This window comes from Paramacrobiotus metropolitanus, unplaced genomic scaffold, assembly GCF_019649055.1.
Source record: "Paramacrobiotus metropolitanus isolate TYO unplaced genomic scaffold, Prichtersi_v1.0 Parri_scaffold0000003, whole genome shotgun sequence".
Lineage (NCBI taxonomy): Eukaryota > Metazoa > Tardigrada > Eutardigrada > Parachela > Macrobiotidae > Paramacrobiotus > Paramacrobiotus metropolitanus.
This window is the reverse complement of record NW_026570223.1, coordinates 1,836,367-1,855,482: the sequence shown is the minus strand read 5'-3', so window position 1 is coordinate 1,855,482 and position 19,116 is coordinate 1,836,367. Positions and strand designations below refer to the sequence as shown.

The following is a 19,116-nucleotide window of genomic DNA, read 5'->3' as shown; positions in this document are numbered from 1 at the left end:
TAGGTTAACAGCAAAATTACGCAGTTTATCATTTCAGCACATAATACACTTCATCCAGTCTTTTTCCGATACAAAATGTTTCCTGAACACAAACAGCGTTATACCTCGCATTAAAGCAACACTGATTCGCTGCTTCAGAAATTGGGTGCACCGTTTCTCCTGTGTTCTCTCGAAAAGCATCTTACCGAGTGAAGAGATCTTACATATAAGTGCGCCTTAATATTAGCTTGACCACGCGTACAGTTGGTTGCAAAGGGTTAAATCAGTGGCGAACACCATATCTCGAAAAAACTATTATTCTGCTAAGAAAGATGAAGTAACTAAAGCAAAAAAGGTGCTCATGAAAACTGCAAGACCTTAAAATATTATTTAAAAACCTCCAGTCCATTTCATATATGTATACTGTACCTAATTTGTTGTAAAACTTAGTTGTACTCTGTACATTGCAAATTTGCAATCGCCTAATTTAATATATTGACGTGCGGACAACTCGCATGAAACGCTGTTGCATATCAGTACAGGTACTGAAAACTTACACGTCAGTGTTTATTTAAAAAAATCAATCTATTTTGAAGCCACGGATAAGATATATAATATATAATGTTTTTACCTGGTCCAAGATATACTTTGCATTGAATTTGTTTCTCCCATAAGCGCAACGCGTAAGCTGGAGCACTGCTTAGGCTAGCCGGCAGACACACTGGCCCAAGGTCAACGTAGACTATCTGGATATAGAAATAGGGTGCCACCACCACTTCGTTAACGTACTGCACGGCCATGTCTACCGCAGCCTGCATGCGATCATAATCATAAATCAGTCCCGTTGTATTCCTCTCCATCATGATGCACATTGTCAGTGGCTGGATTTGAGTTTCCGGTTTTTTTGTTGCTCGACGATATGAGTAGGCGTTGCGGTGACAGAACGAGGCAAAACAAAAATACGCTAAAACAACCCGGGCGGGGATAATCATCGTGACATGGAATTAAACGGTGTTTGTTGTCGAAAGTTGTGCAAACGCTGATTTTTATTTTCTTATGTTATATACAGTTTTACACTGGAATGAAATTATACGTAAATGTGTCTGCTCTGACATTCTTTATGGTACTGCAAATGATTTACGCTCCTTTGCGCTAGGATATTTTTGCCATTTTGGCAATTCTTTAAGAAGAGCATAACAAAAGGTGGCTGTGTAACCCATCCTTCGGTCGATAGCTTCTGTGGCTGCTTTTTCTTGCATAGCATACATCTACATATTTTCAGACAATGCTCTCCCCTAATAATTTATTCATAGTGTGCTACCTTGGCTTTATGAAGTTCTTTTTTTGACGCATTTAGCGCATGTATTTTAAGTTGCTAATACAACGCAAAAAATACGTAATTGGACCATGTATGTATAATTCTAATTGTAAATAATGTGAACGCGATTATATGAGTATAATTTTAAGCACAGCAAACCCTTAAAGGGATGACTCGGATACATTGTTGTATATAAAATTAATTTACCGTACAGATACAATACGAGTATACTGTGTGGACAAATGTAATCGTAGGTAGTAACTAGAATTATGGATAATACCAACATATAACATCAGCGCGAAATCGAACATTCCATATTTCCTGCGATATTTCGCAGAATATAGTTTATCGTTTTACCAACGAATGCAGCGGCTAACAATTAAGCTTGATTATCTGGTGATAAAATTATGATCGTGTAATACGAGTATATTGTCAAAGAGCGGAAGTTTCACTCGCAAGCAGAGATTGTTGAGTATTATGCCGGTTTATTGATTGATATGTTATCCAGTTATTAAAGGGAATTTCTCGATAACACGCTATGTATTGACCTTTGCATTGTTAGGCAATCTTCATACGGCACGGTAGTTATCAACCATAAAAACTTCAAGCCGCACCGTGCGGTATTACAAAACAAAACGATAAACTGTGCGAAAAGCTTAGCTTTACAAGCAGGCTAACGCCACAATTTGACAGATCCAATGGTGTATTGAAAAAAACATATAAGGTGACCTTTAGAATTTGGCTCCCAGAAGAACAGATTCAGGCTTATGTTCGTGCTCTTTCTTGGGCACCTTCTCCTTGAGTTTTAGCGACCGCTTAGCAATCCCGTGATTCCAGGGACCATCTGTGGTCGTTCGGCGATGTGGCCGTAACGAAACCAAAGGACCATGGGTGCCATGGGGCAGCGTGGGCCACTGGTTGGGATCCAGTGTCGGGTTGGTCTCGACGACGGGCTCGGTTACTTCCACTTCGATGCGTTTCGTGGTGGCGCCAGTGGTTACGCTTGGTACCATTGGCGTTTCAGTCGTAACGCGCGCGGGCATGGTAACGTTGGGTGTTACTGTAGTAACGTTGGGTAGAAAATGCGTTGTGGTCATGTTCATGGGCTCAGCTGTGGTCATGTTGGGGTTAAACGTGGTGTTGAGCGGCATGGAAGTGGTCACATTAGGATTGAATGTGGTATTGAAGGGTGTGGTCATGTTGGGATTGAATGTCGTGTTAAACGGCAAGGAGGTGGTGATATTGGGGTTGAAGGTGGTATTAAAGAAGGGAGTGGTCATGTTAGGACTGAGAGTGGTCGTCTCGTTGGGGTTCATTGTGGTAGGGATGAAGATCGGTGTTGTATGGTGATGATGTTCTGGAAATAACCAATACCAGTTAATTTTAAAATGACAAAGAAGGAAATATCATTTTATAAGGATGTTTAGAGATACGACTCGTATTTGCTGACGAATTAGGGTAGCTTATAAAATTGTACATAATAAATTATTAATACAAAAAATTAAAATGCAACGCTTTTGCTTTTGCAAAATGTGACTCTTGGTTTTATCGGGAATCGTTAAGAGGCACTGAAGGTTTCTTCAAGTACTTTAAGTCAATATTTTTTAGGTAAGTGAATTGCAAAGCAATACTATTTTAACTTACTTCTGGTAGCTTCCACGGCATATAAAGCAATGAAAACAACAGCCAGAATCGTCATCAGGACGGCCACAACTCCACAGATCTTGCACCAGAATGCATTCTGTGACCTTTAACAACGAATGCCGGTTATAAATTATTTGATTAAAAACGTAGTCGACATATGATCCAAACGTCTTAACAAATAAACTTACTTGTGATGATGATCTTTTTCGATCAAGGTGGTTTTTGAGGAATATTCAACATTGGTCGACATTTTGCTGCAGTTTATTTAGGTATGTACCGTAACTCAAAATATCTGTGAACGGAAATCTCACAACGCGCCTGATTGTCGTACGCTAATAAAATTTTTCGATACACCCAACAAACCAAAAATTTTGATTAAGCAATGCCGTATATATATACTCGTACGGAGCAAATACCGGAGAGTAGTTGTGGATCACGCTCTTCGCGTATGCACTGGTAAGATTACGGGGGTCAGAAATATACTATCTGTCTCATAATACTATGATAAGAACTAAAGAATGGCTATGGCACTGATAAACAGTTGAATCTGGAATCTTTGTTACGGTATTTCCGGTTGTGGATGGTATTTCCTGTCTTAGATTGGAAGTTGAACTGATTAAAACTGTAGTAGTAAATTAAAAATGATGTTTTGCAGTGATATCGCTCTTATTAGAAAAATTCCGAACTTGTTGCCCGGCAGGTACAAGTCTCCATCCGACAGTGCAACAGTCCGTTTCAAATGGTAACTAGCACATTAGCTTATCAGTTATTGATATTTATGCGTAGTTTTATGAGAAACACTTTTCGTTCAGCAGCAAGTTTTGAATGGCTTATGACGAAAACAATTATCCAATACGAGGGCCGGTAATAAATTCTGGTGCGTACTGCCAGATTTAAACAAAAAAATCGTAGAAATAACGTAATTATACTTCAAGCTTTTTGCTTCTTTGCACCATTAATGAGAGAAATGATTATGCTGACTTATGTTATTATTATTATTGCTGTACAGCCATAGTGATAATGCTGTGCAGTTAAATTTATTAACCGCCAAATACGATTACAATACAATGCGGTTTTTTACAAAATCTGTTCACTTAAAACTATCCGTCGTATAACGTATTAATTTTGTTTAAGGCTTGCTTTTCAAGTGGGTGATTTAATTACAGACCACTTCTACTTTAATTCTCATAGTTTTACAATTCTTAATACGACACATCATCGCTGCCTTCCGGCTACAATTGACCAGATGCGTTATATTTAAACGATAATGTACATCAGACACTTAATCATCCGTTAGACGTATCGTCCTCATAAATAAAAATCAGCATTTTACATTTACAATTATAATCTTTCCGCACGGGATTAGGAAGAAAGTTTTCCCTTTTTCGTCCATATAAAAAATGGATCAGTCGGCTAAGATTAGAGCTTATCAAAACGCAATTTTCTTGCACTCTTTCTTGGCAAGGCTTTGCCTTTACCGGACAAAACTTTTCCCGCTCGATTATCGGCACTGGGTATAAACGGTCTCGGCATAATCAATCGCGGCTCGCTTTGGGCATTAGTAAACCTGGATTTAACCACACCGGCTGTCACTTTACCAGCCGTGTCGGCTCGCCCCAGGGGTTTACTTCCTGACTTAGCCGGTACAGGGAAGCTTGGCAACGCCAGACGTGGTTCCGGTGCTACGTTGGTGTAGCGGGCGGACAGCTTCGGTGCGACGGCGGCGGGCTGTGGTTTCGCCGGCACCACTGGGGCGACCGGTTTTGGCTTCGCGGCGGGTTTGGGCGCCGGCTTTGGTACGGCAGGTACGACGGGCTTAGCGGTCAGGATTTGGGCAGCTCCGACACCGGGTGGTACGTACGAATCGGGCGGAGTATCGAACAGAGGCTGATCGGTGTAGAGTCGGGAATTGGCGAAATCTTCGTACCCGGCAAACCTAAAAGTCAGTCAACGCAATGACGACATTCTGCCATATTTTTTTAAGGATTTTTTTGGTTATAAAGAAAATCAGATGCATATCAGAAACAAGCGTGATGTTGCTGTAACAGACGCATATCAATAACAGCTTTCCGAGAGGAATAAAAAGAGTAGTAATAATTCATCAATGTTTTGAAAGTAACTAAACTGCCGAAGTCAGAATTTTTGACGCACTCATCGACTATTGACCCTGATAACAGCAAAACACACAACCGTAACACATTTGTTTACGCGGTGCAAATTGACAAAAAGGTCACTGCAATAAAAAATATGCACGTTTACCCCCAAAGTGCTTAGTGAATCCATTAATGGTAACTCAGGTTTTTGGTAAAAAAGTTTGGCTAAATAAAGTCATGGATGAATCTCAATCTTATATCCTTCTTTAAGAAGTTTGATTAGCGTGTTGCATGCTTAACTGTGTTGACCGTGGCTTTTAAAAGATGGGCATCGACCTACCTAGCGCAATCAACGTTGAAGAAATAATCACAAACAAGGGTCACTTGATTGAAGAGAGTGCTGTTCACACACATATAGCTAGTCTGATTTCCGTTGATATCGCATCGATGGAAGACCTGACACTGAGCTTCTGTGTCCGCGTAAAATCCCGGCTGCTTTTTGCTAGCACAATTAAAACTGGTCTGTGGGATGGTATCATACGTAGGAAACTGACCAGCATCTTTATTGGCTAAAATGGCTTGCACTTCCGCTGCATTCAGAGCCGGCTTCAATAAATCCCATACATACTGCGTCTGTGCGACGCTGGTGCCTATAAGGCAGACAATAGTGATGACCTTTATCATTGGGATAGTTTACTGCCGCAGCTAAATCGATACTTTGAAAAAAATCAAAGCCGATGCTGAACAATGCCGAATTTCGACTGGGTGTGGTTAACAGCCAACGAAGTTAAAGAATGTCTAATCTTATACTGTATCGCTATGTTGGATTCTAATTTCTTCCGTTTAATTGTGCAGATCTATATTAATCCTCGAGGCATCAGTTATTTAATCGGTTTTTGGCAGGAAATAACTGCTCCGACATAGTTACACGATCGCACGTTCGAAAACTAGGGCGTATTTGGTGTGACCAGAGTATTATTCTAATGTTATTGATTAGGATAAACTGCTACATAAAATCTGGGGCGTGCGTGTATGTTCGTTTTTAATTGCACATGGGGAGTTACCAGTATATGTAAAATGCTGGTTTATGTGAAGATTTAGCTCGAGCCATTAAATTTTGAAGTTGTACTAACCAAAAAACTGAAAAACCTAACATAATTAATATTTACACAACAACCGTTTATCGCAGCTTATTATAAACGTTTTCACTCACACTAGTTAACATTAACAGTAATACTGACATATCGTTTTGCTTTGTTTTTAATCCCTTAGTACACAGATAAATTATTCTAAGGCTCCCTTATTTTAAAAGCAAATTTTGTGGATTAACCTGGGTAACCGGTGTATTAATTAAAAGCGTGATCGGTTGCGTGTTATTTGTGTTAGATATACTTATGCTTTCTTTTCGTTGTGCGCTAATTGTCGGAAACCTTCGTTTATAAAATATCGTTCGTTAATCCGTTCGTTTACTGATTTAGCCGCTTGTTGCCATTGACACTTGCCGAATTACTGTGGTCTACCATTTGCTAATCAGATTAATTGCTGCATGTGCCTTTTAGCGACACCGGAACACCGGAACCTAGCTCTAGACAAAGCTCATTCTGCGGTTAGCTTTGTCACTGTATTAGCAGTTGTTGTTAGCTATTTTTAACCGACGAAGAGTTGTACAGAAGTCGTTAGACAGACGTCAAAAACAGTGCTCTAAATCTGAGATTTTACGATTTTGCAATGACCGTTTGCTGCGATTACCAAGCGTCTTTAATAATCGTAACTCGTGAATGTCTGCATTAAGAACCACCCAAATCTGTTTGGAAAACGTTGATTTTCCCAAGATGACATAATGCAAGACACCGATGACAGCATCTTCGTCATGCAAACCGCACAGAATTTCCGGTGACCTTTTCCCCTTAATTGTCACAACCTCATTATTCTAATTTTCTTAACCTAGGTCTCCAAATTTCTCGCAATCAAATGAATAAAGGTTTCGGCGCCAAAACCGCGCAGTGCTATATAATGCCGGGTTTTACGAGACATGACCGCTAACAGTAATGCAAAATTGCGAATATTACGAACCAAACGGAGATTTTGTTCCCAACAAGCCGCAATACCATACTTCAGCATTGGCTTTATGATCGGGTGGCGGATGGTTAGACTAATTAATAATGCAGAAAATCACCATAAATTCCGACGAAAATGTGCCGCGACGCATACTGCAGGAAAGGAAGTGAGGTTAAGAAACAGTCGAGTAACAAAATATCTCGTGGCTGTGTAAAAGTTGCCAATTACCCGACGTTATTAAAAGAATTACATACATGCAGCCTAGTCGAGCGCTGGAGCACTTACTCGTACAACATAACAGTCTGAAATTTATCACCAGAACATAGCTTCGATCGAAAGGATGTATATACTTATTGCACCGAACAATGCTTGCCATGTACTGTAGTGTGTACGTTATACCACTGTGGTTATACGGTCTCATGATTGTCATTAATAGGTAGTTCATTCTCGACAAATTTAAATTATTATTAAAACAATTGACCGGAGTGCGGCGAAGGTCTACTTCGACTCTGCCAAAACGCAATCTTAGATGCCTGTCTTTTACGGAAGTGCGCCGGCGACGTCATCCAGCGTATCCCACGTGACGTCATCTAGCTCTTTACACTCTGTACAGACAGCAGTGTATGTACTCTGTAGTACGGGTGTCTGTCCGTTGCGGAAACCTTTCTGTGACATTACAGGAGAGTATCCGCACTGACAGCACAAAATAGAGAAAATTCGTTTTGTATGCTTAGATAATCTCGTTTGCACGCTGAGCCGCTTCTCTTCGGTCTGCTAAAGCACGCAAAGGTGCATTTTTGTACGAGTAGTGTACTTGTACATATAGATAATTTACCGCTGTAAAGGTAGAGAACATTTTTTATTCTTCGTAACAACGACATAAAGCAACAGGTTGGCCTACTGTTTAAGATAGTAAAAGCTTTACTTTATTGCCCTTTTATGTTTACTTCAAATATCGCAAAACAAAGTTATCGTAGGTGGCAATACATAAATTTTACAACAGATCCTATATCATCTTGCGTTGTTACTAAAAAATAAAAACCGCGTCCTTTTATCATTGCGCGATGTGGAATAAAACAATAGTACATCTATAACCGACTTTAATTTCACAAACCATCTGTAGAAGTTAATATATCGAAACTCTGTCGTGTCGCTGTACAACGAAAAACGTTTTGCATATGCACACATACAATAAACGTAATAAGTGCGACCGCAAGAACATCAGCAGACATGCGAACTGTATAAAAAATCATCCTGTTATTTCCAGCTTTCCCAAGTCCGATATTGGTCATCGCTGTCGGCATGACGTCTCCACATCTTATTTCATCTTATTCCCGAATGGAGTATTCTGTAAAACCTTTAGGCGCTGACTCGGCTTGAAGGATCGGTTTTTTGATGGTTTGTCATTTGTGAGAATCTGAGCAGCTCCAGCTCCGGGCTGTACGTAGCTGGAAGGGGGAGTATCGAAGAGCGGTTGGTCAGTATACAGACGGGAATTGGCAAAGTTTTCGTACGAGGCGAATCTGTATAAAAGAAGGGGTTCGACAAGATGCCGACGGTATATACGTAGCCATAATTTGCGCGACGTAAGGCCACACACATTTTGCAGGGCATGTTAATAAAAATTAATTATAAAAGCACCACCACAACTTCGGATTATTACATGCATAATATGCACTTATTTAATGTGCAAAGTGCAAACGATGTGTACGGTATTGGCGGAATTCGAAAATGCTTATGATTTCCTCTCATAAAACTTACTTTTGGCAGTCGACGTTGTAAAAATAGTCGCACACGAGAGTGACCTGATTGAACACCGTGCTGTTGACGCACAGATAACTAGTCTGGTTTCCGTTGAAATCGCATCGGTGGAAGACCTGACACTGGGCTTCCGTGTCGGCGTAGAATCCTGGCTGTTTCTTGCTGTCACACCGGAAGCCGGTTTGCGGGACGCTGGCATATGTGGGAAACTGATTGGCATCCCTGTTGGCTAAGATGGCCTGCACTTCCGCCACATTCAGAGCCGGTTTCAGTAAATCCCACACATATTGCGTCTGCGCGACACTGACCCCGACCAAACAAAGTAGGACGACGGCTTTTAACATGTTTTCAACTAGGGAATAAAACAGGGTTATGATAGGTCCTGTGTATATGTATTAGATAGAGTTAATGATAAATCTTCTTAATTAGCTGCAGTTTCTTTTATACTAATTTCCGTTCGTTCTAATAACCATGATCGACTGCCCGAAGCGCCGGTTGAATAGAGTAGGAACAAGGTAGGAAATGAACGATTGCGTTGGCGCTAGATGATAATGCTGTACGTACGCATTAATCAATATGCTAGAATATATTCTGATATTAATTTTGTGAGCACGTAAAATGTGTAACAGCCAGGTGTGGCAGCTCAGTTTTCGAGGGCAACATTCCGATCTTATGTATCAGTTATGTCACTTATGTGAGCTATCCGTCCATGTTCTTTCGAAATTGTTCTTGCGTCGGAAAATCAAATTGCTCGTATAAAGTTTTGGTTTATGTACATAAATAATGGATGATATTACATTTTTGCTTGTGATTTCCCAATGCGAAACAATGGTAACTGCACTCCAAGCTGCAGATCGCATTTTTCACCGCAGTTATTTTTTTACACGAGCTTAACTTTGCTTTTAAATGTTATTTATTGTTTAACAGACATGTTGTGGAAATTAGTTTGCTCATATAGTTTTACAGTCTACCTTTTTTTAGATATAAATATTGCTGCATTTGCGGTTGTACTGTGCGTATTTGAAATTCCCGTGTTGTGTTTTATACTGAGTACACATCCAAATTACGGAGCCATTTTTTAACCTTTATTATATTGCTATTTCCAGCCGATCTGCGAGTATGTCTTTCGATTTAAACATTCCGAAACAATTATTTTATCAGTTCGATCTAATTAAATCTGATTTATTTGGTTGACATAAGACGTAGTAAATATCGTCATGATCATGTGTTGGCAATGGTTTAATGGACTCTTACAAGTGCTTGACTTCCTGACTGAAGAATGATTTGGTTGAAAAGAATATAATATTACCTAACCTTTATTGCCAAACTATGATACGAGGTAGATATTGCTTTCTTTAACGAACAGGAAGCTTTTGAATATGCAAAGAAATACAGTACGTCGTAGTTTCCATTTTTTATGCGCAATAACTCTTTTTTGCTATGATTACTGCGAGTACCATTGTTAGACCATAAGGTATGAATGCATAATATTATTGTGAATACAGTAAATTTTTTGTATCGTCGACATTCCCGTACCGTTTGCGCATGTACTGTACATATTTGAATCGGTACAGGCGAACGACAACCCATAAACACGCATAAACAGAATGATTTCCCCTGGATCTTAAGAATTATTAGGTATTATTATGTCTATTGCATATGGTGGCTATCATTTCCTTTAACTTCCAGAATGTGTACGTCAAGGTATGCTTACAGTTTTTTCTTTGGCTTGATTTTAAAAGCAACGATAATTATTTCGATTTCTCTGACTGAATACGACGCTATATAAAAGAAAGGTCAGTTTTTTTAAAAACTGTCAAGTGCATGTAAAAAACGAGGGTGGTAATTTAAATAAGTAACACATACAAGTACAAACTGAGTACAAAAATAGAATTCATAACAAAAACACTTCCTCTACGCTATCCTGTTCGGGGATTGTATACAATTGGATTTGACACAAAAACTAATACGAATTACATAGAATGCGTCACTCTCTACTGTATATTTAAGAAGCCCTCGGAAACTATGTTAAGATCTATTGATTTATGGTATCTTGTAGCGAAAAGGATTACGTACATTGGTGTGAACCCGTTTGTGCGCTTAGCATCCGGTTGTCGGGTAACTGGTGAAAAAAATTCCAAGCGGTTTCCAATACAAACAGGTGCGCAAATGTTCTGTTATGGGCCGAACGTCTTGTAGTTTTGCACGTTAAAGTACTTATGTATGATATCGTTTTTACACGAATTTTTATGAATTTATTGCTATGTACCGGCACACTACCCAGTCGAGGGCACAATCTGAATTTTCTAGTAAAACCATAAAAAGATGTGCTTGACCAACCGCACTTGCGGTACACAGTAATTTAGCTGGTTTCTCGCCGACTCTTAGTTACTCTTCGATTAGCCCCAAATCCTGCAAGTGCTTACAAAATATTCATTTCCATGCAGATTCCGAACAAGCATGATCCAAGATAGCACACACTGTTTATTTTGTACAAAATGACGCGTCAACTGGATTTGGTACGTGTTAATGACGTATTGATTTGATCTATTCTTACGCCGGCTACGCAGCGTAGTGGGGACCACAATCCACTGTAGGTGTGCGCAATCTACGCCATTTTGTTGCCGAATGGTGTGTTTTGCAGCATTTTCAGTCGCTCGATGGTTGTGATGGGCGTTGAGCGCTGTTTCGCGGGCCTCTCGCTGGATGCGAAACTGAATCCCGGAAGCCGTGCACCGGGTGGTACATAATTAGAAGGCGGCGTATCGAACAGTGGTCGGTCAGTGTACAGACGGGAATTGGCGAAGTCTTCGTATGTGGCAAATCTACATCGGAATATATTGGATTGCGACAAATTCAACCAAATAAAAAGATTGTAATGACAAAAAAAGCTGTACATATTACTCGATATTATGAATAATATTATATTAATATTACTTACTTTTCGCAGTCGACATTGTAAAAGTAGTCGCACACGAGAGTGACCTGATTGAACACCGTGCTGTTGACGCACAGGTAACTAGTCTGGTTTCCGTTGACATCGCATCGGTGGAAGACTTGACACTGGGCTTCCGTGTCGGCGTAGAATCCCGGCTGTTTCTTTTTTTTACACCGGAAGTTTGTCTGGGGAATGCTGGCATACATGGGAAAGGTGTCTGCTGCATAAGCGTTAAACGCGATGGCTCGCACTTCGCCGGCGGTGAGCGGTGGTTTCAGCAAATCCCACACATATTGCTGGGCTTGACACTGAGCGCTTAACACCACGCATAGTACAGCAATGGGCTTAATCATTCTCTATGTCGACTGGAAACAGTAATTCTGCGTGGACCGCTTTTAATTACAGTACTAGTACAGCAGCTGAGAATAAACTGCCATAGTTGCATAACTTTATACGACGTCTGTGCTCCTTTTATAATTCCTTGGGGCACCTCTTGGCCAGGAACTGTCATAAATTAACACGGCATCTCTTCATATATCGACTGACATAAATTGTGCCGTAGACGAGGACGTTGCTAAAGCAGGAGAATGTGTGCCAGCAAGCTACTCCATTTTTTTATCACAACCGACCCTTGTCTGCCGGTATTTATTGTTAATTTATTCGGTTAGAACGCTTGTTGATTGGCACGTGCCGACAGCTCACCCGTCAGTAAAAACTGATTCGGCAGAAAGCAGTTGCTGCACTTTTCATTTTCGCTGGATAATGGTGTGGCTCAATGTCGAGAACATTGACTGGCAATTTCAGCAAATTAACCATATTATTTTCATTTTTTTGCGTCCAGTTTTGCTGTGTAGATAAAACGTAAAGACCAACATGTCAAGCGCATGTAAGAGAACGTTTTCCGGTGCGGAACGATTACACTCGTAACATTTTGTGTAATTCTTGTCTAACGAAAGCGGTTGCGTTTTTTATCTCTTCTGGGTAAATTTTGTCAGTTTACAGATGTGTCTGGATCTATCACTTTTAGGTTCTCATAACAACAAAATTAAATGACAGTGAGTTGTGCGGAGTGAAAACTGCAGAAACAGTCATACTGAATTTACATACGTAAAAAACGCGTTTACGTTCACGGCCCACAAAACTGGAAACATGTATGCTCGTTGCTCATACAAACTGTACTCGTATGTAGGTTTTTGTCGCTTTTATTGTGGCCTTTGGAAAATAATTTCTGCCGCTAAGCATCTGCGTCTTGCTGACCACAGCCAATGCTAAGAAAATGATATTCACAGCGTTCTCTAAGAATCCGACAAGCTTCCTTAACTAAAACAGCAGCCGGCAAGGCACCAATAGATTCCACGGAGAAAATAAAATGATCCTTAGCGGAACCCAGTTCCAAATTTTTGCAGATTTCCGGATACCGCAGCACATTGCGACTTCCACAATCCAACCGCGGATTAATCACTTTCGCCTTTCTCCTACCTGCACCACAAAAACTTATTAATCACACCGTCGCCATAAGATGGAATTCGCTTGCGCTCTGGCTTAAAAACCCGTTAAAACTTCAGTAGATAAAGTATTAAAAAAATTCACTTTACTGCAGCTAATTAGAACGATTCAATAGTTTGCTCTGAATTCTCATTTTCATTCAATCTATTTAACAATTTATCAACGCATAAAAATCGGACGGGCGAAAGAAATCAGTAGACTATAGCGAAAGAACGTGCCTGTATCGAGATAGAAAACAAAATACAAATCAGATTTAAGATAGTAAAAATGTGAGTTTCCGGTTTGGCTTTAGCCAAACTGGGATGAAATTCAAGAGACGACATTAAAAAGAGACGCAACTATCAGCAGATAAACAATCGCTCAATATCCCAATCAAATCTCTTACTGATTCCAATACACCGCTTCAGCGCAATCTAACTCACCCTTTCTGTCTTCCACAATATCAATCACACCTTTGGAAAAACACTGTTGTAGCAATTCCGCATCCTCTCCGTCCACAACAGTCTTGTCCTTCAACTTGATCACCGGCAAATGCCTGTAGGAAGCCAAGGAGACCGGTGAGAATTTAATGTGATCCTTCCCGATGCCCTTCACCACATGGATTTTCAGATCCATCTCCTGATTCGGCCTCAACACATTGATCAGAATATCGTCATGCACCGGCCGACGGTGCTCATCACTCTCGGAGGGATCGTGTAGCAGGGAATCACGAATCCAGAAGAAGTCTTTGGAGTACACTTTGGTGCTGATGAAGCGCTTGTCCGTGTCGAGGGGCTGCTTGGGGGCTGTCACTTTCAGGCCGAAGATCAGGGCGTAGTCCGGATGATCGGAGCGGGATTTCAGTTCGCGGAATTTGAATTTGCGGGGATCGGCGCGGAAAGGGATCAGGCCGATACGGTGGCCCAGCACCTCGTCCTGCATGGCGGTGTTGTTCTGCTCTAGGAGGACGGTTTCCGGCGCCATTGAGGGGATCTGATAAAATAACACAAATATAAACAAGCGGGAACAAAAACAGATGAAACCATCTTCGTTTACACAACGATGCACTTATCAATCAGCAAGGCATTAAGCAATACTGTAACAAAAAAGGAAAAATTTAATTTACGTCGCAAATTGTGCAAAATTATTATAGCACCCCCTGCCAAGTACGAGCATCGTACAGGGAGTCCGATTAAAAAATCAAAACAAAAATTATATCATTGCTCCAGGCTCGCAACGTTTTATCGATAATTACGTTGTACTGTACAAGCAACATAAATCAGACATTAAAATGCAAAAAGCTGGCTTGAAGTCAGCAAAAAGCGGGATGTATAACAGTTTGTTAAAGATAGAACCAATTACCTCGACCAGAAGAACGCGGCGAACTGCATTAGCAATCGAAGGGACCGTGCCAATCAAATCAAACTCCATCTGCATTCCCTCCTCGGTTATGGACTGCACCTCCATTCGGAGATTTCCAATGAAGCTCTCCAGTAACTCAGCAATGCTAGGATCTGTACAACCAAGGGTGTTCCAAACTAGCGATGTGCAAAATCAGAATGACAAAGAAATCATACCTAGTCTACGGGATTTTGATCTTCTGCGCGATTTCGAGCTTTTCGTTTCCATTACAGCCATTTAAGTGATAATCAGTTGTCGATGGAAACACAGGAAGACAACAGTGCGCGTTGTTAGAGCCTAATTGCTGGCGAACAGTTGCGTCAATCGGATTCCGGAGAGTGTCGCAATGGCGGTTATGCGGTGATTAAGTTTATTGGAACAGGCAATCCCGTGCTCGCACTCCAACTTGGTGCTCGCACTCCAACTTTGTCCTTGATTATTAGTCCCGCGATCGGACAATCCGCATTCTGACGAATTGTGGTAGACGTAAAAGCGAACTGTAAAACTCTTTCAGATTGCAAGTTCTGACATTCAGTGACTGCCAATTTTTATCAAAAAAAATTCAAACACAGATAACTGCAATGCAAGATTTTGCTGTTTCCAAGTTCTTGTCCGACTTCCGGCAGACCACCGGAAGCATTAATTTGTATTGGCATCTTCACTTCGACAATCTGCACTTCCAGTGATAATAAATCGCTCTAACATACAAAGCTGTATGCCCGCCTGTAGGCCATGCTAGTAACTAATTATAACTTGTATACAGTATAATAATCCTGTTTATGTTTATTTAAAGTCTAGAGACTAGAGCATCGTTTTCGTAGAAATAAATAATTCTTGAAGGAAAAGCTAACTGTTAAAAAAAACAGAAGAACAATTAAAAAAGTCTGTGGTTTCAACAATGATAGATACGGTAAGCTATATAAATTAATGGAAATCACATCACACAATACGTCTGCCAAATATGCGAGCCAGGCTTTGGCCAAATATCAGCGAATGCGTGGCTGATGCAATGTTGATGCTGCCCAATTTCGCAAAACCAGTTCAAATTTTTACGGTCATGATTAATCGTCACGTACCGGATTTGACAGCAAAGCGGAACCGTGCGATAAGGCATTCTGATTTAAAACTGCGCATTTGTCCCAGTTTTACAGTTTGTTTATCTCACGCCTGAAAATGTCTGACGCACAGAACGCGGAAAACCAGCAGCCCTCGAAGAAGGCCCAGAAGAAGGCCGAGAAGGCAGCCAAAAAAGCCGAACTGATCCAGGAGAAGAAACAAGCCGCCGGCGATAATGCGGCCGCCACGGACGGCCCCGACGGCGAAGACATCTCCAAAGATCTCTACGGTAAACTCCCCCTGATCCAGTCGACATCCAAACCGGATCGCACCCTCACGAAACTGAAAGATCTCGGCGTGGCCTTGGCCGATCAGTCCTTATGGGTTCGTGCGCGCGTCCAAACCAGTCGTGCCAAAGGAAAGCAGTGTTTCTTCGTCCTACGTCAGCAGCAGTTCACCGTGCAAGCCTATCTGGCCGTAGGGGAGAAAATCAGTAAACAGATGGTGAAATTTGCCGCGGGAATCAGTAAGGAGTCGATTGTAGATATTAAGGGAATAGTTAAGAAGGCCGATCCGAAAATCGAGAGCTGCTCGCAGCAGGACGTGGAGGTCCACGTGGAGGAGCTGTATGTGGTGTCGGCGGCTGAGCCGCAGTTGCCGCTACTGATTGAGGACGCGATGCGCAGTGAGAATGCTGAGGACGGTCCGCAGATTACTGTTAATCAGGTAAAGCCAAAACACTTGACATTTTGTTGGAGGAGATACCTGTACGAATAATTATTCGAAATTCGAAAATAATCTTAATTTTTGTTAAAAATCATCAGTTTTCTTTGAAATACTAGTACTTTACGTTTTATTCGTTACAAAAGGTAATTACTCAAAATATTTAATAAATAATTATTAAACCCTAAATTGTTGCGATTCTAAATTAAATCCTAAATTACTGCGATTCTTTAACATCGTTTCATAAGCTGTTTTTTTTTATTTGACTGTCGACGATTGTTTCGCTTTGTCTCAACTCTCAATTACTTACACTGCAGTGTGTGCCACAATGTAGTACAAAAGTTAAGTCAGTATGAACTACTACGAACTTACCGTTTCATTCAGAAAATGGTGGTTTATGTATCGTAGTTTTTTTGTTCGGCATTGACAGTAAACAGTCGCCACAAAAATATTAAATGTTGACAGAATGGCGCCTGCGGCTGTATATGATTAATTCTAATGCAGGTTTGTTTTTTTTGTAGGATACGCGATTAAACAACCGTGTCCTGGATCTCCGTACCACGACCAATCAGGCGGTGTTCCGCTTGGAAGCCGGTGTGTGCAAGCTCTTCCGTGATACTCTGGACAAATTCGGTTTTGTGGAAATCCATACGCCCAAGATTATCTCGGCGGCCAGCGAGGGCGGTGCCAATGTGTTCGCGGTTAGCTATTTCAAGAACAGCGCCTACCTGGCGCAGAGTCCGCAATTCTACAAGCAAATGGCCATCGCTTCCGATTTCAACCGGGTCTACACGGTCGGATCGGTCTTTCGTGCGGAAGACTCCAACACACACCGCCATCTGACGGAATTTATTGGGTTGGATTTGGAGATGGCATTTAATTATCACTATCACGAAGTCACTGATACGATTGGGAATCTCTTTGTGGAGATTTTCAAGGTAGGGCTGTTCAGTTATCTTAACTAGCCAACAATATCATCTGTCTTTGTGAATAAACTTGCCGCCTTGAACTTTGGTAAACTAAAATTTCAGTAAAAAATTTTCAAATGAATAGAAATATAAAGCAGTAGGCCGGTAGATTTTGATAAGTGCGGCAGCCAAAACGAATTTAACCTCTGCGATAATTTTCATCCATTACCGTAGCGATTTGTATGCATAATGAGCATAGATCTCATCCTTCTTTTTACTCGTATTAATGAGTTCCGACAGATAAAATGTGAACTTGGAATGTCAAATGACAAAAAACGTTCGCAGATGGTTTACACTTTGCACCAGATTTTCTTAAACCAATTTTAGAAGTCTTCTGTTATTCCCTGTATTTTGAGCCAGGTAGCGCCATTACTCTACAGTGTCTCATATAAACTGGTTTATGATTTCACCAAGTCTGTTCGATAGCATGTTTGCGTTGAACAAATTACGATTAACTACCGTTTAAATGAGTCTCAAGCTCGGTATAATGGTTTCAGGGTTTACGTGATCACTACGCAGACGAAATCGCCACAGTCAATCAGCAGTACCCCGCGGAACCGTTTAAATTCTTGGAACCGTCCCTTCGTCTGGAATACCGCGAAGCCGTCCAACTGCTGCGCGAGAACGGTGTGGAGATGGGCGATGAGGACGATTTGAGCACCCCCAGTGAGAAACTCCTCGGGAAACTGGTGCGGGCGAAATACGACACCGATTTCTTCATCCTGGACAAGTATCCCTTGGCGGTACGGCCCTTCTACACCATGCCTGACCCCAACAACCCGCGCTACTCCAATTCATACGATATGTTCATCCGCGGTGAGGAGATTCTATCGGGTGCGCAGCGCATCCACGATCCAGAGCTGCTGGTGGAACGATCGAAGCACCATGGCATCAAACTGGACACCATCCAGTCGTACATTGATGCCTTTAAATTTGGATGTTTCCCGCACGGTGGCGGCGGAATCGGTATGGAGCGGGTGGTGATGCTCTATCTGGGGTTGGATAATATTCGTAAGACGTCGATGTTCCCGCGTGATCCGAAACGATTGACACCGTAAAGTGGAGGAGCGGCTGGTTTTGCTCCTGCTTAATGCGTTTTGGACCCGTTTTTTGGTGCTGTTGGCTAAGTAAATTTTTGTATTGTTAATTGAGTCGGTTCGTCTCTCTTTGCTAATGAGCTTGGTGAAATTGTTACTTTTTATAGCTGTTAGCCGTTTTAGTGAATTGCCGCAGTCTATGAAAGTCGGTTATTTGGATGTTGGCATAACAAATTTGACATAAACTGTTTTCGATAAGATGCTCAGTATTTACGGGTATAATACATATGCCGTCGGCCAAGCATTATCGAAGTTTTAAGTGTTTACCGAGCTCTGACAGCTTTACTTTACCATTTATTATTAATTGCAACCGTTTGTAGTGATTATAATATTTGCTTTTGAGATAGTTTTATAACAAACTCAGGTGCGATTGTTATATTTATAGCAGTGACAAAAGTGTGTATGAACCGGCATAGAGGTGCATTATTAAATTTATATTTGTAAACTGTACTTTCGAATCTTTAAGCCCCAATCCGGCATGTGAGGAGTCACTGAGGACAAGTCAAAAAAGGCACTCAGCAGTCAGCACGTCCGGTACTCGGTATTGTGAGGCCTAGTAAATCCCGAAACTCGAAAGCATAAACATGGAGTTGTA

General features: G+C 41.2%; 6 protein-coding genes across 6 annotated transcripts; 1 reads left to right on the top strand and 5 right to left on the bottom strand.

Moving 5' to 3' along the window:
- Window positions 1-1,818: 1,818 nt before the first annotated feature.
- Window positions 1,819-3,315, bottom strand: LOC129595492 (mucin-2-like). The gene is made up of 3 exons (XM_055492520.1): window positions 3,130-3,315; window positions 2,942-3,045; window positions 1,819-2,654 (listed from the first exon to the last, which is right to left on the bottom strand). The coding sequence occupies exons 1-3, from the start codon at window positions 3,189-3,191 to the stop codon at window positions 2,029-2,031; spliced, it is 792 nt and encodes a 263-aa protein (XP_055348495.1). The 5' UTR covers window positions 3,192-3,315; the 3' UTR covers window positions 1,819-2,028.
- Window positions 3,316-4,097: 782 nt separating this feature from the next.
- LOC129596231 (uncharacterized) lies at window positions 4,098-5,825 on the bottom strand. Its single transcript, XM_055493463.1, has 2 exons — window positions 5,375-5,825; window positions 4,098-4,877 (listed from the first exon to the last, which is right to left on the bottom strand). Exons 1-2 carry the CDS (start codon window positions 5,716-5,718, stop codon window positions 4,361-4,363), a joined length of 861 nt encoding a protein of 286 aa, XP_055349438.1. The 5' UTR covers window positions 5,719-5,825; the 3' UTR covers window positions 4,098-4,360.
- Window positions 5,826-8,116: 2,291 nt separating this feature from the next.
- LOC129596880 (U-scoloptoxin(01)-Er1a-like) lies at window positions 8,117-9,252 on the bottom strand. Its single transcript, XM_055494283.1, has 2 exons — window positions 8,854-9,252; window positions 8,117-8,615 (listed from the first exon to the last, which is right to left on the bottom strand). Exons 1-2 carry the CDS (start codon window positions 9,195-9,197, stop codon window positions 8,411-8,413), a joined length of 549 nt encoding a protein of 182 aa, XP_055350258.1. The 5' UTR covers window positions 9,198-9,252; the 3' UTR covers window positions 8,117-8,410.
- A 1,853-nt stretch (window positions 9,253-11,105) lies between these two features.
- LOC129594447 (uncharacterized) lies at window positions 11,106-12,216 on the bottom strand. The gene is made up of 2 exons (XM_055491151.1): window positions 11,795-12,216; window positions 11,106-11,678 (listed from the first exon to the last, which is right to left on the bottom strand). Exons 1-2 carry the CDS (start codon window positions 12,142-12,144, stop codon window positions 11,462-11,464), a joined length of 567 nt encoding a protein of 188 aa, XP_055347126.1. The 5' UTR covers window positions 12,145-12,216; the 3' UTR covers window positions 11,106-11,461.
- Window positions 12,217-12,977: 761 nt separating this feature from the next.
- Window positions 12,978-17,259, bottom strand: LOC129594441 (DNA-directed RNA polymerases I and III subunit RPAC1-like). The gene is made up of 5 exons (XM_055491141.1): window positions 16,829-17,259; window positions 14,854-15,174; window positions 14,639-14,790; window positions 13,720-14,269; window positions 12,978-13,270 (listed from the first exon to the last, which is right to left on the bottom strand). The coding sequence occupies exons 2-5, from the start codon at window positions 14,912-14,914 to the stop codon at window positions 13,026-13,028; spliced, it is 1,008 nt and encodes a 335-aa protein (XP_055347116.1). The 5' UTR covers window positions 14,915-15,174; window positions 16,829-17,259; the 3' UTR covers window positions 12,978-13,025.
- LOC129594432 (aspartate--tRNA ligase, cytoplasmic-like) lies at window positions 15,687-18,719 on the top strand. The gene is made up of 3 exons (XM_055491127.1): window positions 15,687-16,459; window positions 16,978-17,394; window positions 17,922-18,719. The coding sequence occupies exons 1-3, from the start codon at window positions 15,851-15,853 to the stop codon at window positions 18,480-18,482; spliced, it is 1,587 nt and encodes a 528-aa protein (XP_055347102.1). The 5' UTR covers window positions 15,687-15,850; the 3' UTR covers window positions 18,483-18,719.
- The last annotated feature ends 397 nt before the right edge of the window (window positions 18,720-19,116 follow it).